Source organism: Exophiala viscosa, assembly GCF_022695815.1.
Source record: "Exophiala viscosa unplaced genomic scaffold EDD37scaffold_12, whole genome shotgun sequence".
NCBI lineage: Eukaryota > Fungi > Ascomycota > Eurotiomycetes > Chaetothyriales > Herpotrichiellaceae > Exophiala > Exophiala viscosa.
Window position 1 is genome coordinate 250,913 of NW_026944364.1, and position 18,469 is coordinate 269,381.

At 50.1% G+C, this 18,469-nt stretch overlaps 8 protein-coding genes across 8 annotated transcripts; 2 read left to right on the forward strand and 6 right to left on the reverse strand.

Moving 5' to 3' along the window:
* Positions 1-725: 725 nt before the first annotated feature.
* On the forward strand, positions 726-3,088 carry EDD37DRAFT_640369 (1-alkyl-2-acetylglycerophosphocholine esterase). The gene has a single exon (XM_062817237.1). The coding sequence runs from the start codon at positions 1,016-1,018 to the stop codon at positions 2,744-2,746; it is 1,731 nt and encodes a 576-aa protein (XP_062666421.1). The 5' UTR covers positions 726-1,015; the 3' UTR covers positions 2,747-3,088.
* EDD37DRAFT_640371 (GTP-binding nuclear protein GSP1/Ran) lies at positions 3,002-4,432 on the reverse strand. The gene is made up of 4 exons (XM_062817238.1): positions 4,160-4,432; positions 3,969-4,061; positions 3,765-3,918; positions 3,002-3,708 (listed from the first exon to the last, which is right to left on the reverse strand). Exons 1-4 carry the CDS (start codon positions 4,226-4,228, stop codon positions 3,371-3,373), a joined length of 654 nt encoding a protein of 217 aa, XP_062666422.1. The 5' UTR covers positions 4,229-4,432; the 3' UTR covers positions 3,002-3,370.
* A 788-nt stretch (positions 4,433-5,220) lies between these two features.
* On the reverse strand, positions 5,221-7,150 carry EDD37DRAFT_688403 (MFS transporter; the record flags this gene model as incomplete). Its single annotated transcript, XM_062819957.1, has 7 exons — positions 6,978-7,150; positions 6,770-6,930; positions 6,589-6,708; positions 6,061-6,532; positions 5,713-6,003; positions 5,533-5,659; positions 5,221-5,470 (listed from the first exon to the last, which is right to left on the reverse strand). The coding sequence occupies exons 1-7, from the start codon at positions 7,117-7,119 to the stop codon at positions 5,221-5,223; spliced, it is 1,563 nt and encodes a 520-aa protein (XP_062666423.1). The 5' UTR covers positions 7,120-7,150.
* An 836-nt stretch (positions 7,151-7,986) lies between these two features.
* Positions 7,987-8,656, reverse strand: EDD37DRAFT_158670 (uncharacterized protein). The gene has a single exon (XM_062809707.1). It carries the CDS (start codon positions 8,531-8,533, stop codon positions 8,090-8,092), a length of 444 nt encoding a protein of 147 aa, XP_062666424.1. The 5' UTR covers positions 8,534-8,656; the 3' UTR covers positions 7,987-8,089.
* Positions 8,644-9,581, reverse strand: EDD37DRAFT_158665 (26S proteasome non-ATPase regulatory subunit 9). Its single transcript, XM_062809706.1, has one exon. It carries the CDS (start codon positions 9,459-9,461, stop codon positions 8,754-8,756), a length of 708 nt encoding a protein of 235 aa, XP_062666425.1. The 5' UTR covers positions 9,462-9,581; the 3' UTR covers positions 8,644-8,753.
* Positions 9,582-10,171: 590 nt separating this feature from the next.
* EDD37DRAFT_158675 (uncharacterized protein) lies at positions 10,172-13,136 on the forward strand. Its single transcript, XM_062809708.1, has 2 exons — positions 10,172-11,894; positions 11,942-13,136. The coding sequence occupies exons 1-2, from the start codon at positions 10,298-10,300 to the stop codon at positions 13,003-13,005; spliced, it is 2,661 nt and encodes an 886-aa protein (XP_062666426.1). The 5' UTR covers positions 10,172-10,297; the 3' UTR covers positions 13,006-13,136.
* Positions 13,137-14,140: 1,004 nt separating this feature from the next.
* Positions 14,141-14,671, reverse strand: EDD37DRAFT_612757 (uncharacterized protein; the record flags this gene model as incomplete). The annotated part of the gene is made up of 1 exon (XM_062815390.1): positions 14,141-14,671. One exon carries the CDS (start codon positions 14,669-14,671, stop codon positions 14,141-14,143), a length of 531 nt encoding a protein of 176 aa, XP_062666427.1.
* A 1,557-nt stretch (positions 14,672-16,228) lies between these two features.
* On the reverse strand, positions 16,229-17,117 carry EDD37DRAFT_158736 (uncharacterized protein). The gene is made up of 2 exons (XM_062809709.1): positions 16,589-17,117; positions 16,229-16,532 (listed from the first exon to the last, which is right to left on the reverse strand). Exons 1-2 carry the CDS (start codon positions 16,967-16,969, stop codon positions 16,470-16,472), a joined length of 444 nt encoding a protein of 147 aa, XP_062666428.1. The 5' UTR covers positions 16,970-17,117; the 3' UTR covers positions 16,229-16,469.
* Between the last annotated feature and the right edge of the window lie 1,352 nt (positions 17,118-18,469).

Here is an 18,469-nt window from a genome sequence, read left to right on the forward strand (position 1 = left end):
GAAGGGTTGTTATAAATCTCAAAACACTCACAACATATGTATAATGGAGGTTTGACGCGAACAATTGCTGAGGTCGGCATCATTGTTGAACACTGCGCGATAGTCCCGGTCATCCAGACACTCCCAGATGCGGTTCGCGCTGCTTGTTGGAGGATTCACCGGAGTCGCGAAAACACGCTCTTGGGGATCTGGGACGCGGGGAAAAGGCGATCAGGATGTGATATCCGAACCTGTACCGGTACCAGTTCTATACTAAAAGTACAAATGTCTGGTATAGGAGCAGTTGTGACATGAAGGGATGATGTCGATGTTGACGTCGAGATCGGTATCTTATCGGCGTCCTCTTCATCTTCAAAGGAGTCTCCGACGTAAAGACGATATCGAATGAAGCGAATGGATGAGGATGACGACGATGAAGGCACAGGAAGGAAGCATGAAAAGAAAGCACATGCGAGATTACGTGAAGATTGTCCACGTTGCTCGAAGACTATACCCAATCTGGATACGGCTTAGATCCAAATTGAGACTAGGTTGTTGAAGTTTCAGTGGCAATCTACAGAGTTGATTTGGTGGAAAGGGCCGAATGATGAAGAAAAAGTGACATCGTGACCTTTCCACCGGCGTCTCCCAATGACATCAATGCTTCTCCTGGTTTCGCTCGGCCTCGGAGTCGCCTGTGCACGACGTAAATTCTCGCATGGGAAAAGTTTGACCAGAACAAGGTAGGTGGGCACGCGAGCCCATTTCCCACTCACTAAGCACTCATTCAGCCACCCCCAGTCAATAGCAGTCCTTCATTTAATACTACCTCATCCGCAGTGTCGTTCAATGTTTCCTCTTGATCATGACCTTCTTCTTGACCTTTTGTACATTTTAGACAATCGCACAAATTAGCCATTCTTCCATCTTGCGTTTTGCTCTTATCAAGCCTAGAAAATACATCCCAACACTCGAATTGTTGGCGAGCACGAGACCACTTACCAGCTTCGCCAATTGAAGGCCGACGTCTACCAAGATGATCTCGTCATACCTCAACCCCATCCCTACTCTACCCAAACCTCTGGGACCGCATAAAGTTGGCACGACAGAATGGGAGATTCCTTCTTCAGAAATCCCTTCTTCAGCGCCTGTACCTGACTCTAAGATCTCAACAATCAAGTTCCGCATATACTACCCTACGACCGACGATGCCTCCTCCAAGGTGTCAGTACCGTGGCTACCGCAGCCGCAAGGAACATGGCAAAAGGCATACGCCGCATTTTTAGGATTCAAGCCTCGAGTCCAATCTATTCTATCTGCCCTACCTTTCACCCTCAACTATACAAACATCCCTGCTGTGGCAGACGCTCCCTTATTACCAAGAGAAAAATCATCTACATACCCAGTGGCCATATTTTCCCATGGCCTAGGAGGCAATTATAATACCTACAGCTCAGTATGCACATCGCTAGCAAGTTTTGGCATTGTGTGCGTGGCTCCCGAGCATAGAGACGGCAGCGCCCCAGTCTCCCTTATCCGCTCATCAGACGGCTCAATTGTTGAAACAATACCTTACCAGAAGCACGCGCACACGCCGACCACTGAAGTCCTCAATTCACGAAATGCCCAGCTGCGCATCCGACTGTGGGAACTCGACCAGCTTTTCTCAGTGCTTTCAAGCCTGAACGAGGGAAAAAACTTCTCCAACTACGCTTATCCGGAGAATAAAGCCCCTGAAAATCCCTCTTTCAAGGGCACCCTTGACTTCCAGCCAGGGCATGTCACATGGGTCGGCCACTCTTTTGGAGCCGCAACCATCGCCCAGTTCGTCAAATCAGTCTACTACCACGAGTCCATGCCCTCACTGAAAGGCACGCCGTATGAAAATGACCTCGACTGGCGACCAATCTACAAAGCATCCAGCAACAGCGAGTTGGTCAAACAAATCACACCGGAGTCGCCGATCGGCTTTCTCGATCTTTGGACGATGCCCCTACGCTCCGACCTGACAAAGTGGCTCTGGGAGCGGCCTCTGCCATGTTACGACCGCAAAGTGGCCCCAGAGAGCGACCACGCCACGCCCAATGTGGTTGCAGTCGTAACGGCAGAATTTTACAAGTACACCGAACTGCTTAACCGAATGAAAGCAGCGCTGTCAGCCAAGCCCGCCGAGATTGCCGTTTTGCTTGACCGCCGAAACCCACCCAAAGAGCCAAAGTTTGATGCCGCAACCATCCTGACACCGCCCAACAAAGCCGCTGCGCTCGAGCCCGAACTCGACGATGAGCTAGACTTGACTGCCAACGAAGATGTTGGTGACAACGCAACCTCATCAACGTCCACATCTTCCGTGCAAAGCCGTGCTTCTTCCCCGAGTCCCAGCGAGACCTCCAGCGTAAGTTCTGCGGCAAGCTCAAATCAGATGGAAAGCAGCGCATCCTTGTCAACTACTTCGTTTGCACCAGCCATCGAGAGTACTTTGAAGAGCCCCACAGAACCGAAACTCTTCCTCATTCCAGAGAGCGCGCACCTCTCGCAATCCGACTTCGGCGTTCTCTTCCCACGATTGACGAGATATCTGATGAACGCGCAAGAACCCATTGAGACTATTCATTTGAATGTCCGCGCGATTCTGGCCGCCATGAGAGGCATGGGCCTGGTAATCGAGGCTTATACAAAGGGCGAAGACAGTGAGGCCGAGATCGACGAGATTCTCACCGATCGGTGCCCAGAGAAGAGATTTGTTCCTCAATCACTCGTTGAGTGAATCTAAACACATAGAACTTGCAAATGATACCCCCGGTCAGCTGCAAGATGACTGGAATCACGAAAGGCGAATGTATGGCGTTTTCACATATTGGCGAAAGGTTTTATTTTCGACTGTGTCATCATGATGGCGGAAATGAAGGGAAGGAAGATATGTGCAGCATACTGCGTCTGGTTGCATCTGCATAGCGAAACATAGCATAGCGCTTTTGTATAAATGACTTACGGACAATTGACGAGATTTGACAGTACGATATTCGTTCGAATTCTTTGATTCTCGCTATGCTATCATATTTGTAGTCTAGACCTATCGCAGAATGAGCAAATGAAACCTGTATCGTGCGTGCACTTTGGCCTTTTGTGGCTTCTGGGAGAAAGCAAGCTTCGTTTGTCTTTCATTCGTTCACTTCGTCATTGAGGTGGGAAGAAGCTCGGTGCTTTCGCGTCTCCAACCCATCTCACCAGCCACGCTCTCCTGCCAGCATCTTTGCAACTCCCAGCTCCACTTCTGATCGGAACCAACACGACCTTCTAGTTGTCGCCTCGCTGACCCAAACCCTCCACCAGATGAGCCGTCGCCATTTCGCAGAATGTGACGACGAGCCCTGTTGGTTTGATGTTTCGTTTACAAGTCAGGATCTTCCTCATCTGGCAGAGGCATGGCTGCAGCCTCTGTCATCTCCTTCTGGTACTGGTCGAGAAGCTGCTGGTTGATCTGGACCTCGGGTGGTGCGAGAGCTGGAGCAGCGACGAATTCAAGTTGAGGGTTGCCGACCAATTTGCGGGCGAGCCACAGGAAAGGCTTCTCGAAGTTGTAGTTGGACTTGGCAGAGATGTCGTAATATTGAAGGTTCTTCTTGCGGTGGAATGTGATGGTCTTGGCCTTGACCTTGCGCTCCTTCACGTCGACCTTGTTTCCGCAGAGGACAATGGGGATGTTTTCGCAGACTCGGACAAGGTCACCTGGAGAAAGAGCGGTCAATATCTGCAGGCGCTACATTGGACGGGACGCGACTTACGATGCCAGTTGGGGACGTTCTTGTAGGTGATTCTGGAGGTGACATCGAACATGATGATACCACATTGGCCGTTGATGTAGTATCCGTCTCTCAAACCACCGAACTTCTCTTGACCAGCAGTATCCCAGACATCGAACTGAATTTGACCCAGGTTCTGAAATAGTATTAGAAACGAATCCTCGTAGATCTAGAAGAGCGACGTACGGTTGAGAAGCCTAGAGGGTGAACTTCGACACCAAGAGTGGCAATGTACTTCTTTTCGAATTCACCTGTCAGATGGCGCTTGACGAAGGTAGTCTATCAACAGGTATCAATTAGTATCTTGTATACGACCAGGCCACGATCTCTCGCGGGATGCGACCCAACGCGGATTGTCAGAAGGAATTCGTCCATACCTTTCCTGTACCACCGTCACCAACCAAGACGAGCTTGAAGGTTGGTACGTTTGAAGCAGCTTCCGCCATGTTGTTTGTTGCTGATTGGGAAAAGGAGGGAGGTGTTTTGGAGAAGAATCGATCTGACTGACGCAACGAGGATGATACCACAGTCTGATAGTACTGTGGACTATGCGCAAAGGAGATGTTAAAGGGAACAGTCTTGTTCTGAATGTGATTGCAAGGAAGTGGTGCAGCGCAGTTGAAAGGCGGAAAGATTGTTTTCAGAGAGGCAGTCGGGCATATGCCAAGCCCTGCTTTTGCTGGGGCTTCACTGGGATTAAACTGGCAAACGGCGTCTTAGATCACGTGGGCCGCGCAGGCAACTGCTCGCTTCCTACACTTTTGCACAACGTACTACAAGTATGGGGAAGGCTTCATATCAGGTGGTCATCATAATCGTACAATTTTCTACACATACTCGTCTCATCACCCTTTCTTACGTCCGTCCCCAGTAGCAGCCTCTTTCCGCTGAAGTTCATACGTCGATACTGCCTCTTCATGAGTCTTCGATCCATTTTGCCCCAGAGTTTAAGTGTATTCGGTGGGATGGACGGCTCGTAGTGATTGGCTTCGCCGCAGGAGAGATTGAAAAAATTGCCACAAACCGAATACTGATCAAGAATGTGTCCATCAGTGGCCTTTTTTGGGGCGAGTATGCTAATCAGGACCCTGATGCTGTGACGCAGGTATGGGATGTACTGCTCAAAGTGATTGACAGAGGAGGGATCAAGAGTATCGCATATACGGAACGGACTTTCTCTGGGCTGGAGTCGGTGACAGATGCACTGAAACTGCTGAGTACAGGCACGGCATGGGGGAAAATCGTGGTGGAATTGTCTGGGGACGAAAAGAGCAGGCTGTGAAACAATCAGACTCGGACAAGCATACATCAGGACACTTCCCCACGGTTGCTCTCGTGCATGCACAGCCGCTGAGGTCAAAGTTCCGACAATATAGCTTAGTCATAAACTCCACTGGTGCGACCAGCTGCAGATCAAGCCGGGGTTGCCTTTGCTATATCAGACAGCTTTCAGTGCATCCTCATGCATCTCAACCGTGCCTTTATCTTCATGGTGGTCGACGATGGTAAGCTCTGTCTGATTGACCTCGATCTCTTCCTGGTAAACGGCCACTTCATCTGCATCACCAAAGAGGGCAGCAATTTCTTCTAAAGGTTTTCCCCTTGTGTCGGGATAGTATATCCATACAACACAGCCACCAATAAAGGTCAGGATGATGAAAACGAGGTAGTATTTCCAGCCAATATTTCTGGATGACAGTTAGCTGTGCGCAAACCCCCAGCCATAAACCAATGATGCTGTTGAACTTACGCAAATGCTGTTGGTGCAACCTGTGTATATACGACGTTGCTCAACGCCAAGATCGACATAGCTGCACAGTAGCCCTTGGATCGAATGTGAGTCGGGAACAGCTCCCCCAAATATGCCCATTCAGGTCCTGCAACGCGAATGATCAGTGAAAGGCAAATGTCGAAGAACGAGGAGCGTTACCGTTTAGACAAGCAGTGTCAAAGATTTGGAAGACGAACAACATTGCCACTGCAGCACGCAACGCATTCTCGTTTGTCGAAGGCACAAAACTCGCCACGAGCGCCGCCTCGACAATCAATGTACTCATAGTGCCCCATAGACCCACTGCAGTCATTTTGTTGCGCGGGAAGCGGTCTATGAGAGGCATTGCGATGACACTGATGCCTAATGTAAAGGTCAACCAGGCTGAAGGATATAGAAGCTGCTTGGTCACTCCGTAGCCCAGATCCTTGTAGAGGAGAGGACTGTAGTCTTGGAAGACACAGTGTGTAAGCATAGAAACATATGAGGTCTTGAGTTGAGGCTTACTGTTGATAACCAGATCTCCCGACGATTGAATGAAGAATGTCAGACCACAGCCCATCAAGACTCGCTTTCTGTAAGATGGTTTCTTCAATAGATGCATCCAAGAGTTGCCAAGTGTCTTGTCCACCCGTATTTGTTTCTGAATCTGATAGAATTCGGCGCGGGCATAGGTATCTGTGGCTTGGTCCTCACTACCGTGTAGTTTGTGCAGAATGTTCTGGGCCTCATCGTGACGGTCATTCATCACCAGCCACCGAGGACTCTCTGGGATGAAGACCAGACAGGTGAGACCTGTAAGTGAAAAGAAAGCCTGTATGGCTAAAGGAACTCGCCACGCCTTCAAACCACCGCTCGTCCAGAAGGAGAATCCAAAGCCAATCCAAGATGCGATAACGAAGCCAAGGATGAAGAACACAGCATGCAACTCGACCAGACCACCACGCATGCGGCTGGGCACTATCTCGTTCATGTAGAGCTTGAGGATGTCAGCCCGAACCCATCTTCCGTGTATTGCACGGGATGAAACCGTACAGGAATTGCGCCTAGTATCATGAAGGCGCTGGCACCAGCGATGAATCGAAAGAAGATGAACTCGCCCATATTGGTGCTGCCGGCCATGAATGCCGCCGCAATCACGTTCAAGACATATGACTGAAGTCATGTCAGCAGCTGTGACAGTCATATCGCCTCGGAACGGCATGTATCATCTTACGATTGCAATACCCCATTTTCTGCCCCACCGATCAGTGATGACTGGCAGTAAGAGCGGTCCGATGGTGCCGCCAGCGAAGAACAAACCACTGGTAGCACCGATAAGTGACGTTGCATTGGGCCGAGTGGCGAGGCTAAAGTATTCGATGAAGGAAGGTTGTCCTGTTTCATTGATTAGTTTAACCCTTTGAGGGAAAAACAAGCAATACCTAAGGTGGTAGCGATGATGGCCGCAGAGTAGCCATAGGCGATGGATCCAGGCGCAAGCAGCAAGAGGATGATAATATTGTACGCGTTGAGCTTCTGCGCAGGCGCTGTCTGCTGACCTTTGTTACTAGCAAAGAAACCCATGTCTGAGACCCTTAGCAAAAAGACAACAACTATTGTAGTCTTCCACCCACAAAGTAGACAATGCTCGATGATGCTCCATATAAGGCACCACAAATCTATGCCATTTCCACAGGGTCGGTGATCATCCCCCAGCCTTCCCCGCATGACCGGCGATCATTCCCCAGTGTTCCCCAGATTAGACGGTGGCCCCATGCGCAGCTGAGTCGAGACCGACCTCAAAAAGCGGGCTAAGTTCAATGATAGCAAGAAGAACTTAGTTATGAAACCACTGACCTACATTTGAGTCGCACCTACAGGCCCAAGTGGGCCTGGGGCCCATGTATGTTGTCCGGTACAATCACTGCCTTCATTGATTACAGTATTAGTGCTATCCTCGCATCATTCGCCACCACGTCTAAACTTGCAATGGCCGTCTCAGCTTTGACAACAAGAGGAAGCGACACTTGCAAGTATTATCCAATGGAGATGCCAGGTATTGTAACACAAGCCTCGTGGAAGGCTACATTGTTTGTCCAAAGCTTGGAACTCGGAATCAGAACATCCGCTGATGAAAATGGAAATGTGATGGTCCGCACTCTTCGACAGCTGCACCACTACGACAACCATGAAATCTTACAATCACCTGGTAATGTGACATCCCTCTACATAGGGGTAAAAGTTGCAGGATGGGGTGCATCCAATGGCTTAGGTTTCGTGATAGTACCTGCCTTTTCCTATTGAGCTTGCTACACGATTCGAATCCATCTTGGCCACCATTCTCCATGGCAACCCTCCTTCGCGGCGTCCAATCTCCTTGGGATATCTATACTTGACAGGTCTCCGGGTCTTGCAGGTTACTTCAAGCGGTCCAGACCTCAATGACATCAACGCACAATTCAAACATTGGAACTTGAGACAGTGTAAATGCAGGATGCAGGTAATCGATTTTTCTTGCTTGCTTCCTACCCACGCTCTTTCATGCGCTATTGTCTCAAAGCTTTGCTCTAATTGGATTTGACAGTAGCAGCTCGTCCCATCGTGGCGATTTTACCCCTGACTGAAACTGCTGCAGTCCAAGGGCCGCTTCGCCATCCGCTTTCATCATCTCGTCAAACAACGCCTTGATACCAGAAGCCTGCTTCGGTGATCCAGCTTCTTTCCACTCGAGGCGGACGAGCTCTTTGCACATGCTCGAGGCCTTCGGTGCCGCGACTTTTATCTTGGCGAGATATAGATCCAAAGCTCGGGAAAGTCCATCCCCATCGAGATCCTTTTCCACAATCTGCGATATCACCCCCAAGGCCTTGAGCTCCAAGGGACCGACGGGGCGTGCTGAAAGCATCGCTTCGCGTGCAAAGGCGAGACCCCATTCGCGGACCACATATTTCGATATCGTAGCAGGACATAAGCCAAGTTTAACTTCGCTCAAGGTCATCTGCCCTCAGTCCGTTGATCAAAGCCACATCTGCAGCTGGCCGTTCTCATGTAGCGTGAGTAGCATTGACTTAGATAGCGTCAAGTAACAAAAGGCCACATGCAGCAAATTTAGGGTCACTCCTCCATGGAGCTGCCCCATTTCCGCTTGTAGCTTAAGAATGTTGTACATTCTCGTCTCCCAAAAGTGAGGGATCTTCCGCTTAAAGATCTTCTGAGTTTCACACAGGCACAATATGACATCCTAATGTACCTCGCCCGCCCCAGCCTTGCCTTGGAGTTAACCTCAGATCCAGCTCTTGTGCATCAGACCCAATCCCTCTGGAGATCTTGACCGGTATAGGTCGACCGAGATTCTGACCCACCACTTCGCCAACCTTCCGCAGTCTTTCATGGTTTGACCAGATCGCATCGCCAAATCTCTTGATCAGATCACCAGCTTTTAAACCGGCCTCATTCGCAGGGCTGCCAGGCTCGACACTGTTGACTTTCGCGAAGGGTGTTTCAGGCACTGATGGGGCGGTTCGGACAGTTGCAGGCATCGATACAGACTGAGATTGTGACGTAGAGGCTTTCAACGCCTCGGAGGCCTGATTTTTGGCGTGATGTTCATGGAGACCCTTCTCGATCCTATCCATGAGGGTTTTCCAGTCGTTGCGAAGCGTGATGATACGTGCTCGCGTCACACGGACTTGTGCCACATCGATGTCTGATCGTGGGAAGCCATCGAATGTAGTAAGACCTGTCTGCATGTTGACCCCATGGCTGTCGAGAACCGAACCCAAAGCTTTCAGCTCCTCTTCAAGGTCGTCCTTCCGATTGATAAGTTGGTGCAAGGTTAGACCTTCGAAGGACTGTCCCGGCTGTATTGATGTCGGTCCACTGGGAACATGGATTTCTGAGAGGTTAGGATCCATTGGAAGTCCCATGTTCTGTTTGTTAGGGAAGATTAGAAGAGTTCGTCAGGACTGATACATATGTCTCGTCATGGGTAGTTAATGCTCGTAACGGCGCAGGCAGCTGACGAACTGCGCGGAATTTGTATGTTTAGTGGCACAGCATATAAAACGCGGGGGGATGCTGTCACAACAAAATAATCTTCCGAGATTTTGCCAGGTTGATATCACAATCCGACTTCTCAGAATCCATACCTAGGTACCTCGAGATCTTGTCATTCTACTCACTTCAGCAGACCCTCCGACTTTACAGTTCCCTTTGGGTGATGCTCACACCGCCGCTGCTGCCCGACTTAGGAGGATGTCGATATGAGACATCAAACCCATGAAAAAATGCTTCAATATCCCGACCCATCTCCTCTGTCAATCACGCATGGCTTCGACGCCCAGGTTGCACGAAACAATTTTGTTGTGCGGTTTGTTTACTTTCTGTTGTAAATCCGCAAGACTGTTCCCGACGTGAGAACTGGCTCGGAATGGGATGATGCTTCAATCGGGCCAGGTCAGATCTCGTGGACCTCAACAGAGGATCGTCCCTGCTGCTCTCGAAAGGCATGCTCTTTCCTGGTTCTGCCTCCTCTTACTTGCCTTCATCAGCCACATTGGAAACCTGTCTGCCCAAACTCGGTCAAACCCATTCTCTCTTTTTCATCACCCGTTGACATGCTCTATCACTCAGGTTTTGGAACATCATCGACGTTGGTCGCTTGGTCTTCCCAATGGGAATTTTGACCGTTGGCTCTCATTTGGTCTTTCATCATTGCCAAACTATCTTTCTCTGGTTTTATGCAATCTTCCATCAATAAGCAATGACAGCACAGCTTCTGCCCTCTGTTGTTGCAGATCCTTTTAGCACTCACTTACACAGATCACCAAATATCTTCTCTAACCCACATCCGACGTTCGATGGAAGCTCTAAAAGCTCTCCGGCCTCCTTGGTCCCTTTCTTCGTCGGATGCCATCGTCAAGTATCATCCACTTCATTTCTCACCGCTGCCTCGGCGCCTTTTCCCAGCAACGATGAAAATCAAGATCCATTGGGCGATGGTGGTGTTCTCTCTACCAAACATGCTAAAGAAGAGGCAGAGTCTACCGGGCCACAATTCGTCTGTCACAAAAAGCGCTTATCTACTGCATCATCCGCCTTTGTACACACAATCAAAACAGCGAGTTTAAGCAACGCAAGTCTCAGCATCCTCCCACGATCCTCGAGGTTTGGAAGGTCAAATGATAGCTATGGCATGTTCAGCTCCAATGCGAGACACTCAACAGACAGTGACCGCCCTGATACGAGTGCATCTGTCGAGGAAGCCGCGTTCCTCAGGGGGCTGAAGAGGCGACAGATCCTTGCTGAACTCCTGGCTACTGAAGAAGGCTACATTGCCGACCTGAAAGCACTCATTTATCTCTATTCGACCCTCTTGGCGTCTACCATGTCGATATCGAGCCCAGTGCGTTCTTCCATGTTAAGAAACGTACACGACCTTCTCCATATGCACGAAAGGCTTCTGGAGCGTCTACAACAGGCCACCTATGAAGCTGCAGTACGAAAATGGACAGACACGACTTCCCCTCGAGATCTTGGCTGGCCACATGGACATGAGCGTTGGCGGAGTGTGGAGTCCGCCCTCGTTACAAAGTTGACTCGAAGTCATCGGCGCACCCGTAGCTCCATCGACTCGTGTGAAGTGGGCCGTGGTCGAACGTATCTGGGTTGCGCCGAGCCTAGAGATGTGTCTGACATTGCATCCATCTTCAAGGACTTTTCGAAAGACTTTTTCGCCTATGAGGAGTACTGCGCAAACCATAGCCTCATTGCACATGAATTGCAAAGGCACGCACCAACACTTTGGACGACCTACGAGTCTGGCATCGAGTCACTGTCTCGATCTCTCATCACCCTCGATCAGAAACGCGAACATAACAAGAAGGGACTCACTGTGGCTGACCTTCTCATCAAGCCCATTCAACGTGTGACAAAGTATCCCCTTCTTTTTAACGATCTCCTCAAACAGACACCTGTGTCCGACTGTCCAAGCACACATATCGAGATTTCAGAGACCTTGAAATGCTTGCGAGGTCTCGTCCAATCTGTCAACCAGGCAACCGACAGCCACGAAACGCGGGCTCACGTACAACGTCGCTGGTCACTTCAGGCACGACTCAAGTACAACAAAGTCAATCTGAAGCCTGAGCGATTGCGTTCTCTGGGCAATGTTCGGCTTTGTGGTGTTTTGCATGTGGCCTGGCAGACAAAGAGCAAAATCGATAGCTGCTATGCACTCTGCGTGCTGTTCGAAAGCACGCTGTTGGTGGCTGTCCCTGCTGGGACGAGTCCGTGCTTCGAAGTGATAGCTTTGCTACATCTCTCCGACGTGAGCATTGCTTCTCCAAGTGATGGGCGAGGTAAGTGGGCGTCCCTTGCAGTGGCGTCCGATGCTGATATGCCCTAGGTCTCCAATGTCACTCGGCTCTGCATACGTGGAAGATATGCTTTGAAGCAAACGGGCATCTTCACGAATTTATCCTGAGTGCGTGCTCGGCCGTGGAGGAACAAACGTGGAAGGACAGCATGCTGGACAAAGCGCTTAGCAACAGAAATGCATGCGAGCTTTCAACGGAGCTTCCTTCATGTATCGGTTTAGACCTACGGTCCATCGGCACACTTTATGGTTCACAAGCCTCCTCATTGTCAAGACACCCTTCGGTTCAGAGAGCGGCAACTGTCGGCAACCGAGCCAATATAAGTCAAGTCATCATACGCAACACGAATAACCCACAAGACCTCCACGAATTCCGTCAGCCATCCTCGTCGACGGTTAACAGATCGCTGTCTCATATGACTTCCAATCGCATTGTCGTTTTGGCGCCCAAAAGGTCAGAAAGAGCAAGGCTCGAGTCGACTCTTGGGGACATTTGGACGAAGGACAAATTGCCATATCCTGGCATGATTGGATCTCGCGGAGGTCAGATCATTCGAGCTTCAGCAGGCACGTTGGTGCGGAAACTGAGTCTGGCATCCATACATGGACCGTTTTCTCGACGCTCAGGAAGTCCGTCGCTCTCAAGCCGGAAGTCATATGAAGCATTCACGGAGAGTAGGCGAAGCAAATCGAAGCAGTCAGCGCCCATATTCGAGGTACGCAAGGACAGTTTCGACGACACAGTGCATGTCAAGAAGAAGTCGCAAGATCTGCCGGAACTTGACACGATGGAGAATGTTGTCAGTCGTATGATCGGGAGTGGCACGAAGAGATTATCGTTCTCACATGGGGACAACAATGTGCTGAACAAAAACAGTAAGAGCAAGCGAGCAGGGCAGGACTTGGTGGCCGACGTAGGTCCTGATGATCCCGCCGAGGTCTTCTACTCTGAGGAGAAAGAGAAGTCGAGGAAACATGGGGGTGTGCAAGAGGATTCGATAAGTGGCAAGAGGAAACGGTGGAGCAACCCGCTTGGGATCTTGAAGGGTTTGTCGGCGGAAGGGTTCAGAAACATGTTGTTATCGAGCAAGTAGCGATACGGCACGGAGCAAAAGAGGTAGGAAGTAGCGTACTTTATTAGACAGTCATACATGAAGCTACCATGACATTCACAGTACTCCGACTGGAGGACCTTCATGCTGCCTACCGTATGTCAGTCTTTGGCTCAAACCCCCTTACCGACGAAGCCTTCAACATGCTGGTCTGCTGTCGCTGATATATGTCTTGGCCTGCCTCGATATCATCCCGTTCAGCGTTGGTAGTCATTCACTATGGATGCTCCAGCAGAGTCGAAGTGGACCAACAGCTACAGCGGCGTCGGTTTCATGCAAGATAGCGGACCGATCGGTTGTGGTGGTGGTGGTCCCATTCCAAGTCCGTGGCAATTTCCTTTTGCGGAGACTAAATAGACTATATGCACCAGTAGATGTGGATGTGGATCAGGACTACACAGTAAAATAAGTTTTGATGCTTTTTTTGGATCTTGTCCGCTTCATGCCGCTGCCACTGCCAGGTTTGTTTCTGTCTTGAGGCTTGAGGGTTTCCGGACGTCCTATCTAAAGTTTGGTTACTCCGTAAGGAAAAGTTACTATGGACTTGTAGTATTGACGAGTTGACGGCATGTATGGCAGATGCATCTTGCGGATGTAGTTACAAGTACCTGGGTGCTGAGCGTTGGGTGTAGATCATGTCAACATGGGCTGTGGACCTTCAGGTCACTAGGCTAAAGCGCAATGGCTATGGAGTATTCAAATCTCTGGCGAATGAAGATACAAATAACAAGATGAATTAGACTGGATATTTTGTTGTTTGGTATTGAATGTAACAGACATTGCAAGAATTACACCGGCGTTGGGGGTATATGTCTAGAGCGTGTAGATATGTACATTGTACTGCAATATGACTATTAGAACGCCCTTGTGGAAACATCCGCGGTGACTCCTCGCTGAATCGGTACCAACGGAGAATAGTTGGGGGTATGGTTTATGTGGTAAAGATAAGTTGGGTCGGCCTTCGATCTGGTAGCTGGTATCCTGATTTCCGGAAAACAGTGGTTGACAACTTCCGTCGTGCAAGATCCCGCGCTTGCATGCATCGCCAGAGATATCAACCCGTCAAGAGAGTTTCCGTCGTAGCCAGTCTCACCAATCCCGATGGACCTGAGTTCATCTACAGAACCAAGGCCAGTCCAGCCATGGCGAGAGCAGCTCCACCAGCAATTCTGCCATTGACGTTGGGCACAGCAGCGCCCGTAAAGGTCGTGGCAGCACCCGTGCCGGTGGCGGTTGTGCTGGAAGTCTCGGAAGCGGAAGTAGAAGCAGGTGTTGTGGAGCCGGCGCTGCTGCTGCTGGTTGTAGGGGCAGTGACCTCTGCGTTGTCCATGCTAGTCCAGGTTGAACCGACGTCGTATGCGACGGTGGTTGGGACAACCCAGGTCGAGGCGCCGGAGCTGAAGGTGGCATTGTATTTGGTGTACGAGGTGTGCTCGGCAACGCTTGACCAGGCAGTGCTGGTGGCAGCGCTGGCGAGGGTCGCGTTGGGAGCTTCGCTGGCATATGTCAAGGATGTCCAGGTGCTGCTGGAGTCGGAAACGGTGAAGGTGAATGACCATGCTGGCTGGGCTGTAGGTTCTGGTGCTGGGCTTGCTGAGACCATGGCGACGGCGGCCAAAAGCGCGGGAACGGCGAAGAAGGACTTCATGTTTGCGGTGTGATGTGTGTAAACGAATGGATGTGCTCGACGAGGAAACACTGGTTGAAGGAAGGACTGGATGGATGAAGCGTCTGGAACGTAGAGTAAACAGAATTCTGAGAGAACGGACAAAAGAAAGTCAAAAGCCGTTGGTGATGTATGAAGTATATTAGGATAGGGGGACAACAAAGTGTGGTTTCGGCTATGTGAAGCTAGACATGGGATGGGACAGCCTTGTCTGATGGTTTGGACGACGGTGGTGTTTTGGGTCCACTGGACAGGGGTCATGGAGATTGCCTGTAGATAGTGCCATACTATGATAGCACACCACTGCATCTATTTTCGCTAAGGGCACGGCTAGAGCTCTTGTTGGAGACATCCAATTCAACTTGGACAAGGCTTTGAGAGCATGATCGGCTGGTTTCTGAGCCGCATGGGAAAGGCCGTGCTTGTTGGTCATGGCCGTTGCTGAAAGATGTTGTTGGATTGCAAGTTGGGAACGATTCCAGATGAGGACGTGCGGACGCCAATTGGTTTCAGCCACCGCTCGGAGCCTTGAAGTCGGTGTCTGACGACGGTAAACTTGTGGAGGATTAACTCGCTTTCATCTCACCTCTGATCTGGGGGCCAAAGCAATGTCGAAGAGACATCACCCAACATGATTGGAGACGAGACTGTGAAGTTGGAATATGAAGAGAAGATGGAGCTTTGGGGCTGTTTGGCGGAGATCTGAACGACTTGAAAGTAGCCACGTGAGAACTCCCAAGCCGGCAGGCGCCGCTGCCTTTTGGGTGTTTGGAGCCGGCATTCGGACGTCAAATAATAGGTACAGTAAACACAGACCTTTGCGGTGTCATTTCCTGCCCTCACGGACTATCTACAAATATCTCATTGAGACGCTTTGGAGCAACAGACCAGCTGATTGACTTGTTGGCTATCGCTTGCTACTTGGCATCACCACAAAGTCGTATACACTCGGTACTGGAGGCACAGGTGAGAAGTCCAGTCCCTATGAGCCCCATCCAGATGATCGTTTCACGTCTTGGACCGTTCGAGATGAGAGCGAATACTTCGATATGCCACAGAGAAGAACCGTGCCCCTGTACTTACTGGGGCATATCAAGACTACGACGATGTGATCAGAATCGCGCCGCAGCGCGTCTCTCTGGGTTTCCTTCGCGCTCCCAGGGGCCTGCCTCCACATGCCCTCCCCAACCACACGATCCAGCAAGGACGCGCATGGGTGCATTTCAGAAGAAGAGGTGGATTATCTCAATACAAGAAGAAGATGTCTGTCTGATGGCATGCTGCGATCGACCACGTTAGGTTCGCCGTGTATGAGGAGTATCGTGCCATGCATTTTTTGAAGTCTGCAAACCCAATCCATGCAGGGTTTGTCCCATGGTAAGAACTAGGAACGCGAGAGTACGATGATTAACCTCAGTGTATTGATATGCTCGACATCCTCTCGGTTTCGCGTCACTACTACCAGACAGCAAGTTCGGGGGCCTCATGCGGCTCTGCCAGTGGGATCACGCTCAGGTAAACTAACCTTGCATGGCTGGCCCCTTTTCTTACACCACAAGATTTAACGACAACATCGTCTGAACAAGGTTATTGCTTTCGCAAGCTTATTTCCTTTCCCATGTCTGACATGAGTTCATAATATCTGTACAGCGCTTGCTAGCATGTGGATGAGGTCTGCCAACAATTGACCATCGCCATTCAATCAGCGACTTGGCTCACAAAATGTTGGGCTTGACTCCATAAAAGAATCTCCTTCAATCTGATCTGCACCGCAGTTCCTTTACACCTTGCCCAGTCTAGATGCACCCCTCTTGGGGACAGTCCAAGGCTCTGCACATACAGTCTGGAGAACATTACGTTAGCCAGAGACGATGCATCCAGTGTCAGACGAAAGCGTACCTCTCCTTCCGAGAAAGCCCAGAAGTATATTCCCACCCCAATCAGGTAGTACAGTGCCGAGTTGGTTGACTGATACATTATGACACCAGCCAAGGAACAAAGAGGATAGACGACCAGTCTTGCCTCCATGCTCCTGTGCAACCCCGGCAACATCTTGACCACAGGATACAGAGGCCACTCCCACGCAAAACAAAATACACCCATTAACAGGTTGATGATTTGAAGTATGGGGAACGGTTTGACAGCTCCATCGAGATTCTTGGTAAGGAAGTCCCAGAAGATCTTGGGCCAGAAGAACCCTTCGAGAGCTGCGGCGACTTGATAAACAGCTGCGGTGAGAACGATCAGGCGTGCCCAGTGGTTCTTGATGAGCTTTCCCATGTTGAAAATGTGTTTGTGAAAAGGTTCGAAAGGAATGGAAGTCCAAACAAGAAGTTGAAAAAGCGAGAGTGGTGATGAATGTGAATGACCGGATTCAGGAGCGTGCAGAAAATGGACGTCCTGCGCCTGACGGTCACCGATGGTACATCTGGGTTAAGGAAGTATATGAAGGAAGCCAAGGGATCTCCCTTCTGTCAAGGAGATCCAGTTGATTTCGGCGGCAGGGTGAGCCGGTCAGAACAGTTGCCCCGGAAGGATGTCGACGTCAAAGGAGCAAGAGTCAGAGAATGAGAGCTAATGTCTTCTGCGACTGTATCTGCTGAGAGATCTTATGGCAATGGAATTGGCGCGTATGAGATTGGTCACAGATGTGGTCTGGTGTCGCAGAGTTGGTTGAGGCAGTTCGGAGACAGCAAGTGTTACAGATTCGAGATTTTGCCACGATCTCACACGATCTGAGCAACTTTCAGGGCTGAGCTCCGAAGTTGAACAGTATTCGGGAATGGGATATACAGAAGGATATCAGATCAGCAGATGGTTGTTGGGAACTGAGATATGTGCTTTGTCTTCGGGATATTGATCTGATAATCTACACCGATTCACTTACCTCGCTAGATATCAAGGTGAAGCTCTTCGCCGGCGAGTAGACGCCGGGATGCCATTGGATGAGACTAATTATTGAACCATGGCATTTTCTTTACCTTCTGCCCAATGGTGTAATGCTGTACTCGCTGGAAGCAGGTATTGCATCTCATGATTCGTGGTGGTTGAAGATCAAGATGGCGGGGATTGTGACTTGAGATGTGCTTCCACCATGCACGATTGGATAGCCGCCCGAAAATAGATGGGCACTGCATATCGGAATAGCGTCGATGTCTGTCAAGCGAATGAAGGGACAAGAAACATGGATAAGATGGGAAAAAGGAACGGCCACTGCCAGTCGGTGCATTAGCGGCATAACAGACTATTTGGCTGGCGGTTCCAGATTCATTTTGATACGTCGATAGACCTCCGTCTTTTGTGTCTGGCCATCATTTTCCCCATTTCCAAATGCACGGAAGAATTCCATCACCAATTCATCCATCAATGTTCATTCTGTACTGCTTGGAGATGGAAACATCAACATCATCACCATCAACTAACTATCTATCTAATCTTCATCAACAGCGACATCGACATCAGGTAGACCATAGCCGTCTCCAGCCGAGTCACCACCGCCGGTCTACTCCCACATTCCCATCATGTTACCGATCCGTTGGTTGTCATGCACTCCGGTTTCTTCTTCGTCTCATCTAGAAACCCGCCATCTTCTCACCACCACCATCCAATAACCGCCGCTGCATCTGGAACAGGTAAAACGTGCATGTTACTATCATCTCGAGGCCAGGGTCTTCTCCACAGTCCATCGTCAAACCCTGGTCACTTTTTACCGCCTAGCCGACCCTTCATGCATCTTCACCTACTAAACAGGTATGCTCGCTCGAAGCCACTTCGCATCGC

Bases quoted from the DNA above. Each gene is read 5' to 3' on its own strand.
- EDD37DRAFT_158670 (XM_062809707.1), bottom strand. From the start codon at position 8,533: ATGACCTTGAGCGAAGTTAAACTTGGCTTATGTCCTGCTACGATATCG.
- EDD37DRAFT_640369 (XM_062817237.1), top strand. From the start codon at position 1,016: ATGATCTCGTCATACCTCAACCCCATCCCTACTCTACCCAAACCTCTG.
- EDD37DRAFT_640371 (XM_062817238.1), bottom strand. From the start codon at position 4,228: ATGGCGGAAGCTGCTTCAAACGTACCAACCTTCAAGCTCGTCTTGGTT. The intron at 4,062-4,159 runs GTATGGACGAAT...ACCTGTTGATAG, and splicing joins GTGACGGTGGTACAGGAAAG to ACTACCTTCGTCAAGCGCCA. The intron at 3,709-3,764 runs GTAAGTCGCGTC...CTCTTTCTCCAG, and splicing joins GAACGTCCCCAACTGGCATC to GTGACCTTGTCCGAGTCTGC.
- EDD37DRAFT_158675 (XM_062809708.1), top strand. From the start codon at position 10,298: ATGACAGCACAGCTTCTGCCCTCTGTTGTTGCAGATCCTTTTAGCACT. The intron at 11,895-11,941 runs GTAAGTGGGCGT...GATATGCCCTAG, and splicing joins TTCTCCAAGTGATGGGCGAG to GTCTCCAATGTCACTCGGCT.
- EDD37DRAFT_158665 (XM_062809706.1), bottom strand. From the start codon at position 9,461: ATGGGACTTCCAATGGATCCTAACCTCTCAGAAATCCATGTTCCCAGT.
- EDD37DRAFT_158736 (XM_062809709.1), bottom strand. From the start codon at position 16,969: ATGGGAAAGCTCATCAAGAACCACTGGGCACGCCTGATCGTTCTCACC. The intron at 16,533-16,588 runs GTACGCTTTCGT...AATGTTCTCCAG, and splicing joins GGGCTTTCTCGGAAGGAGAG to ACTGTATGTGCAGAGCCTTG.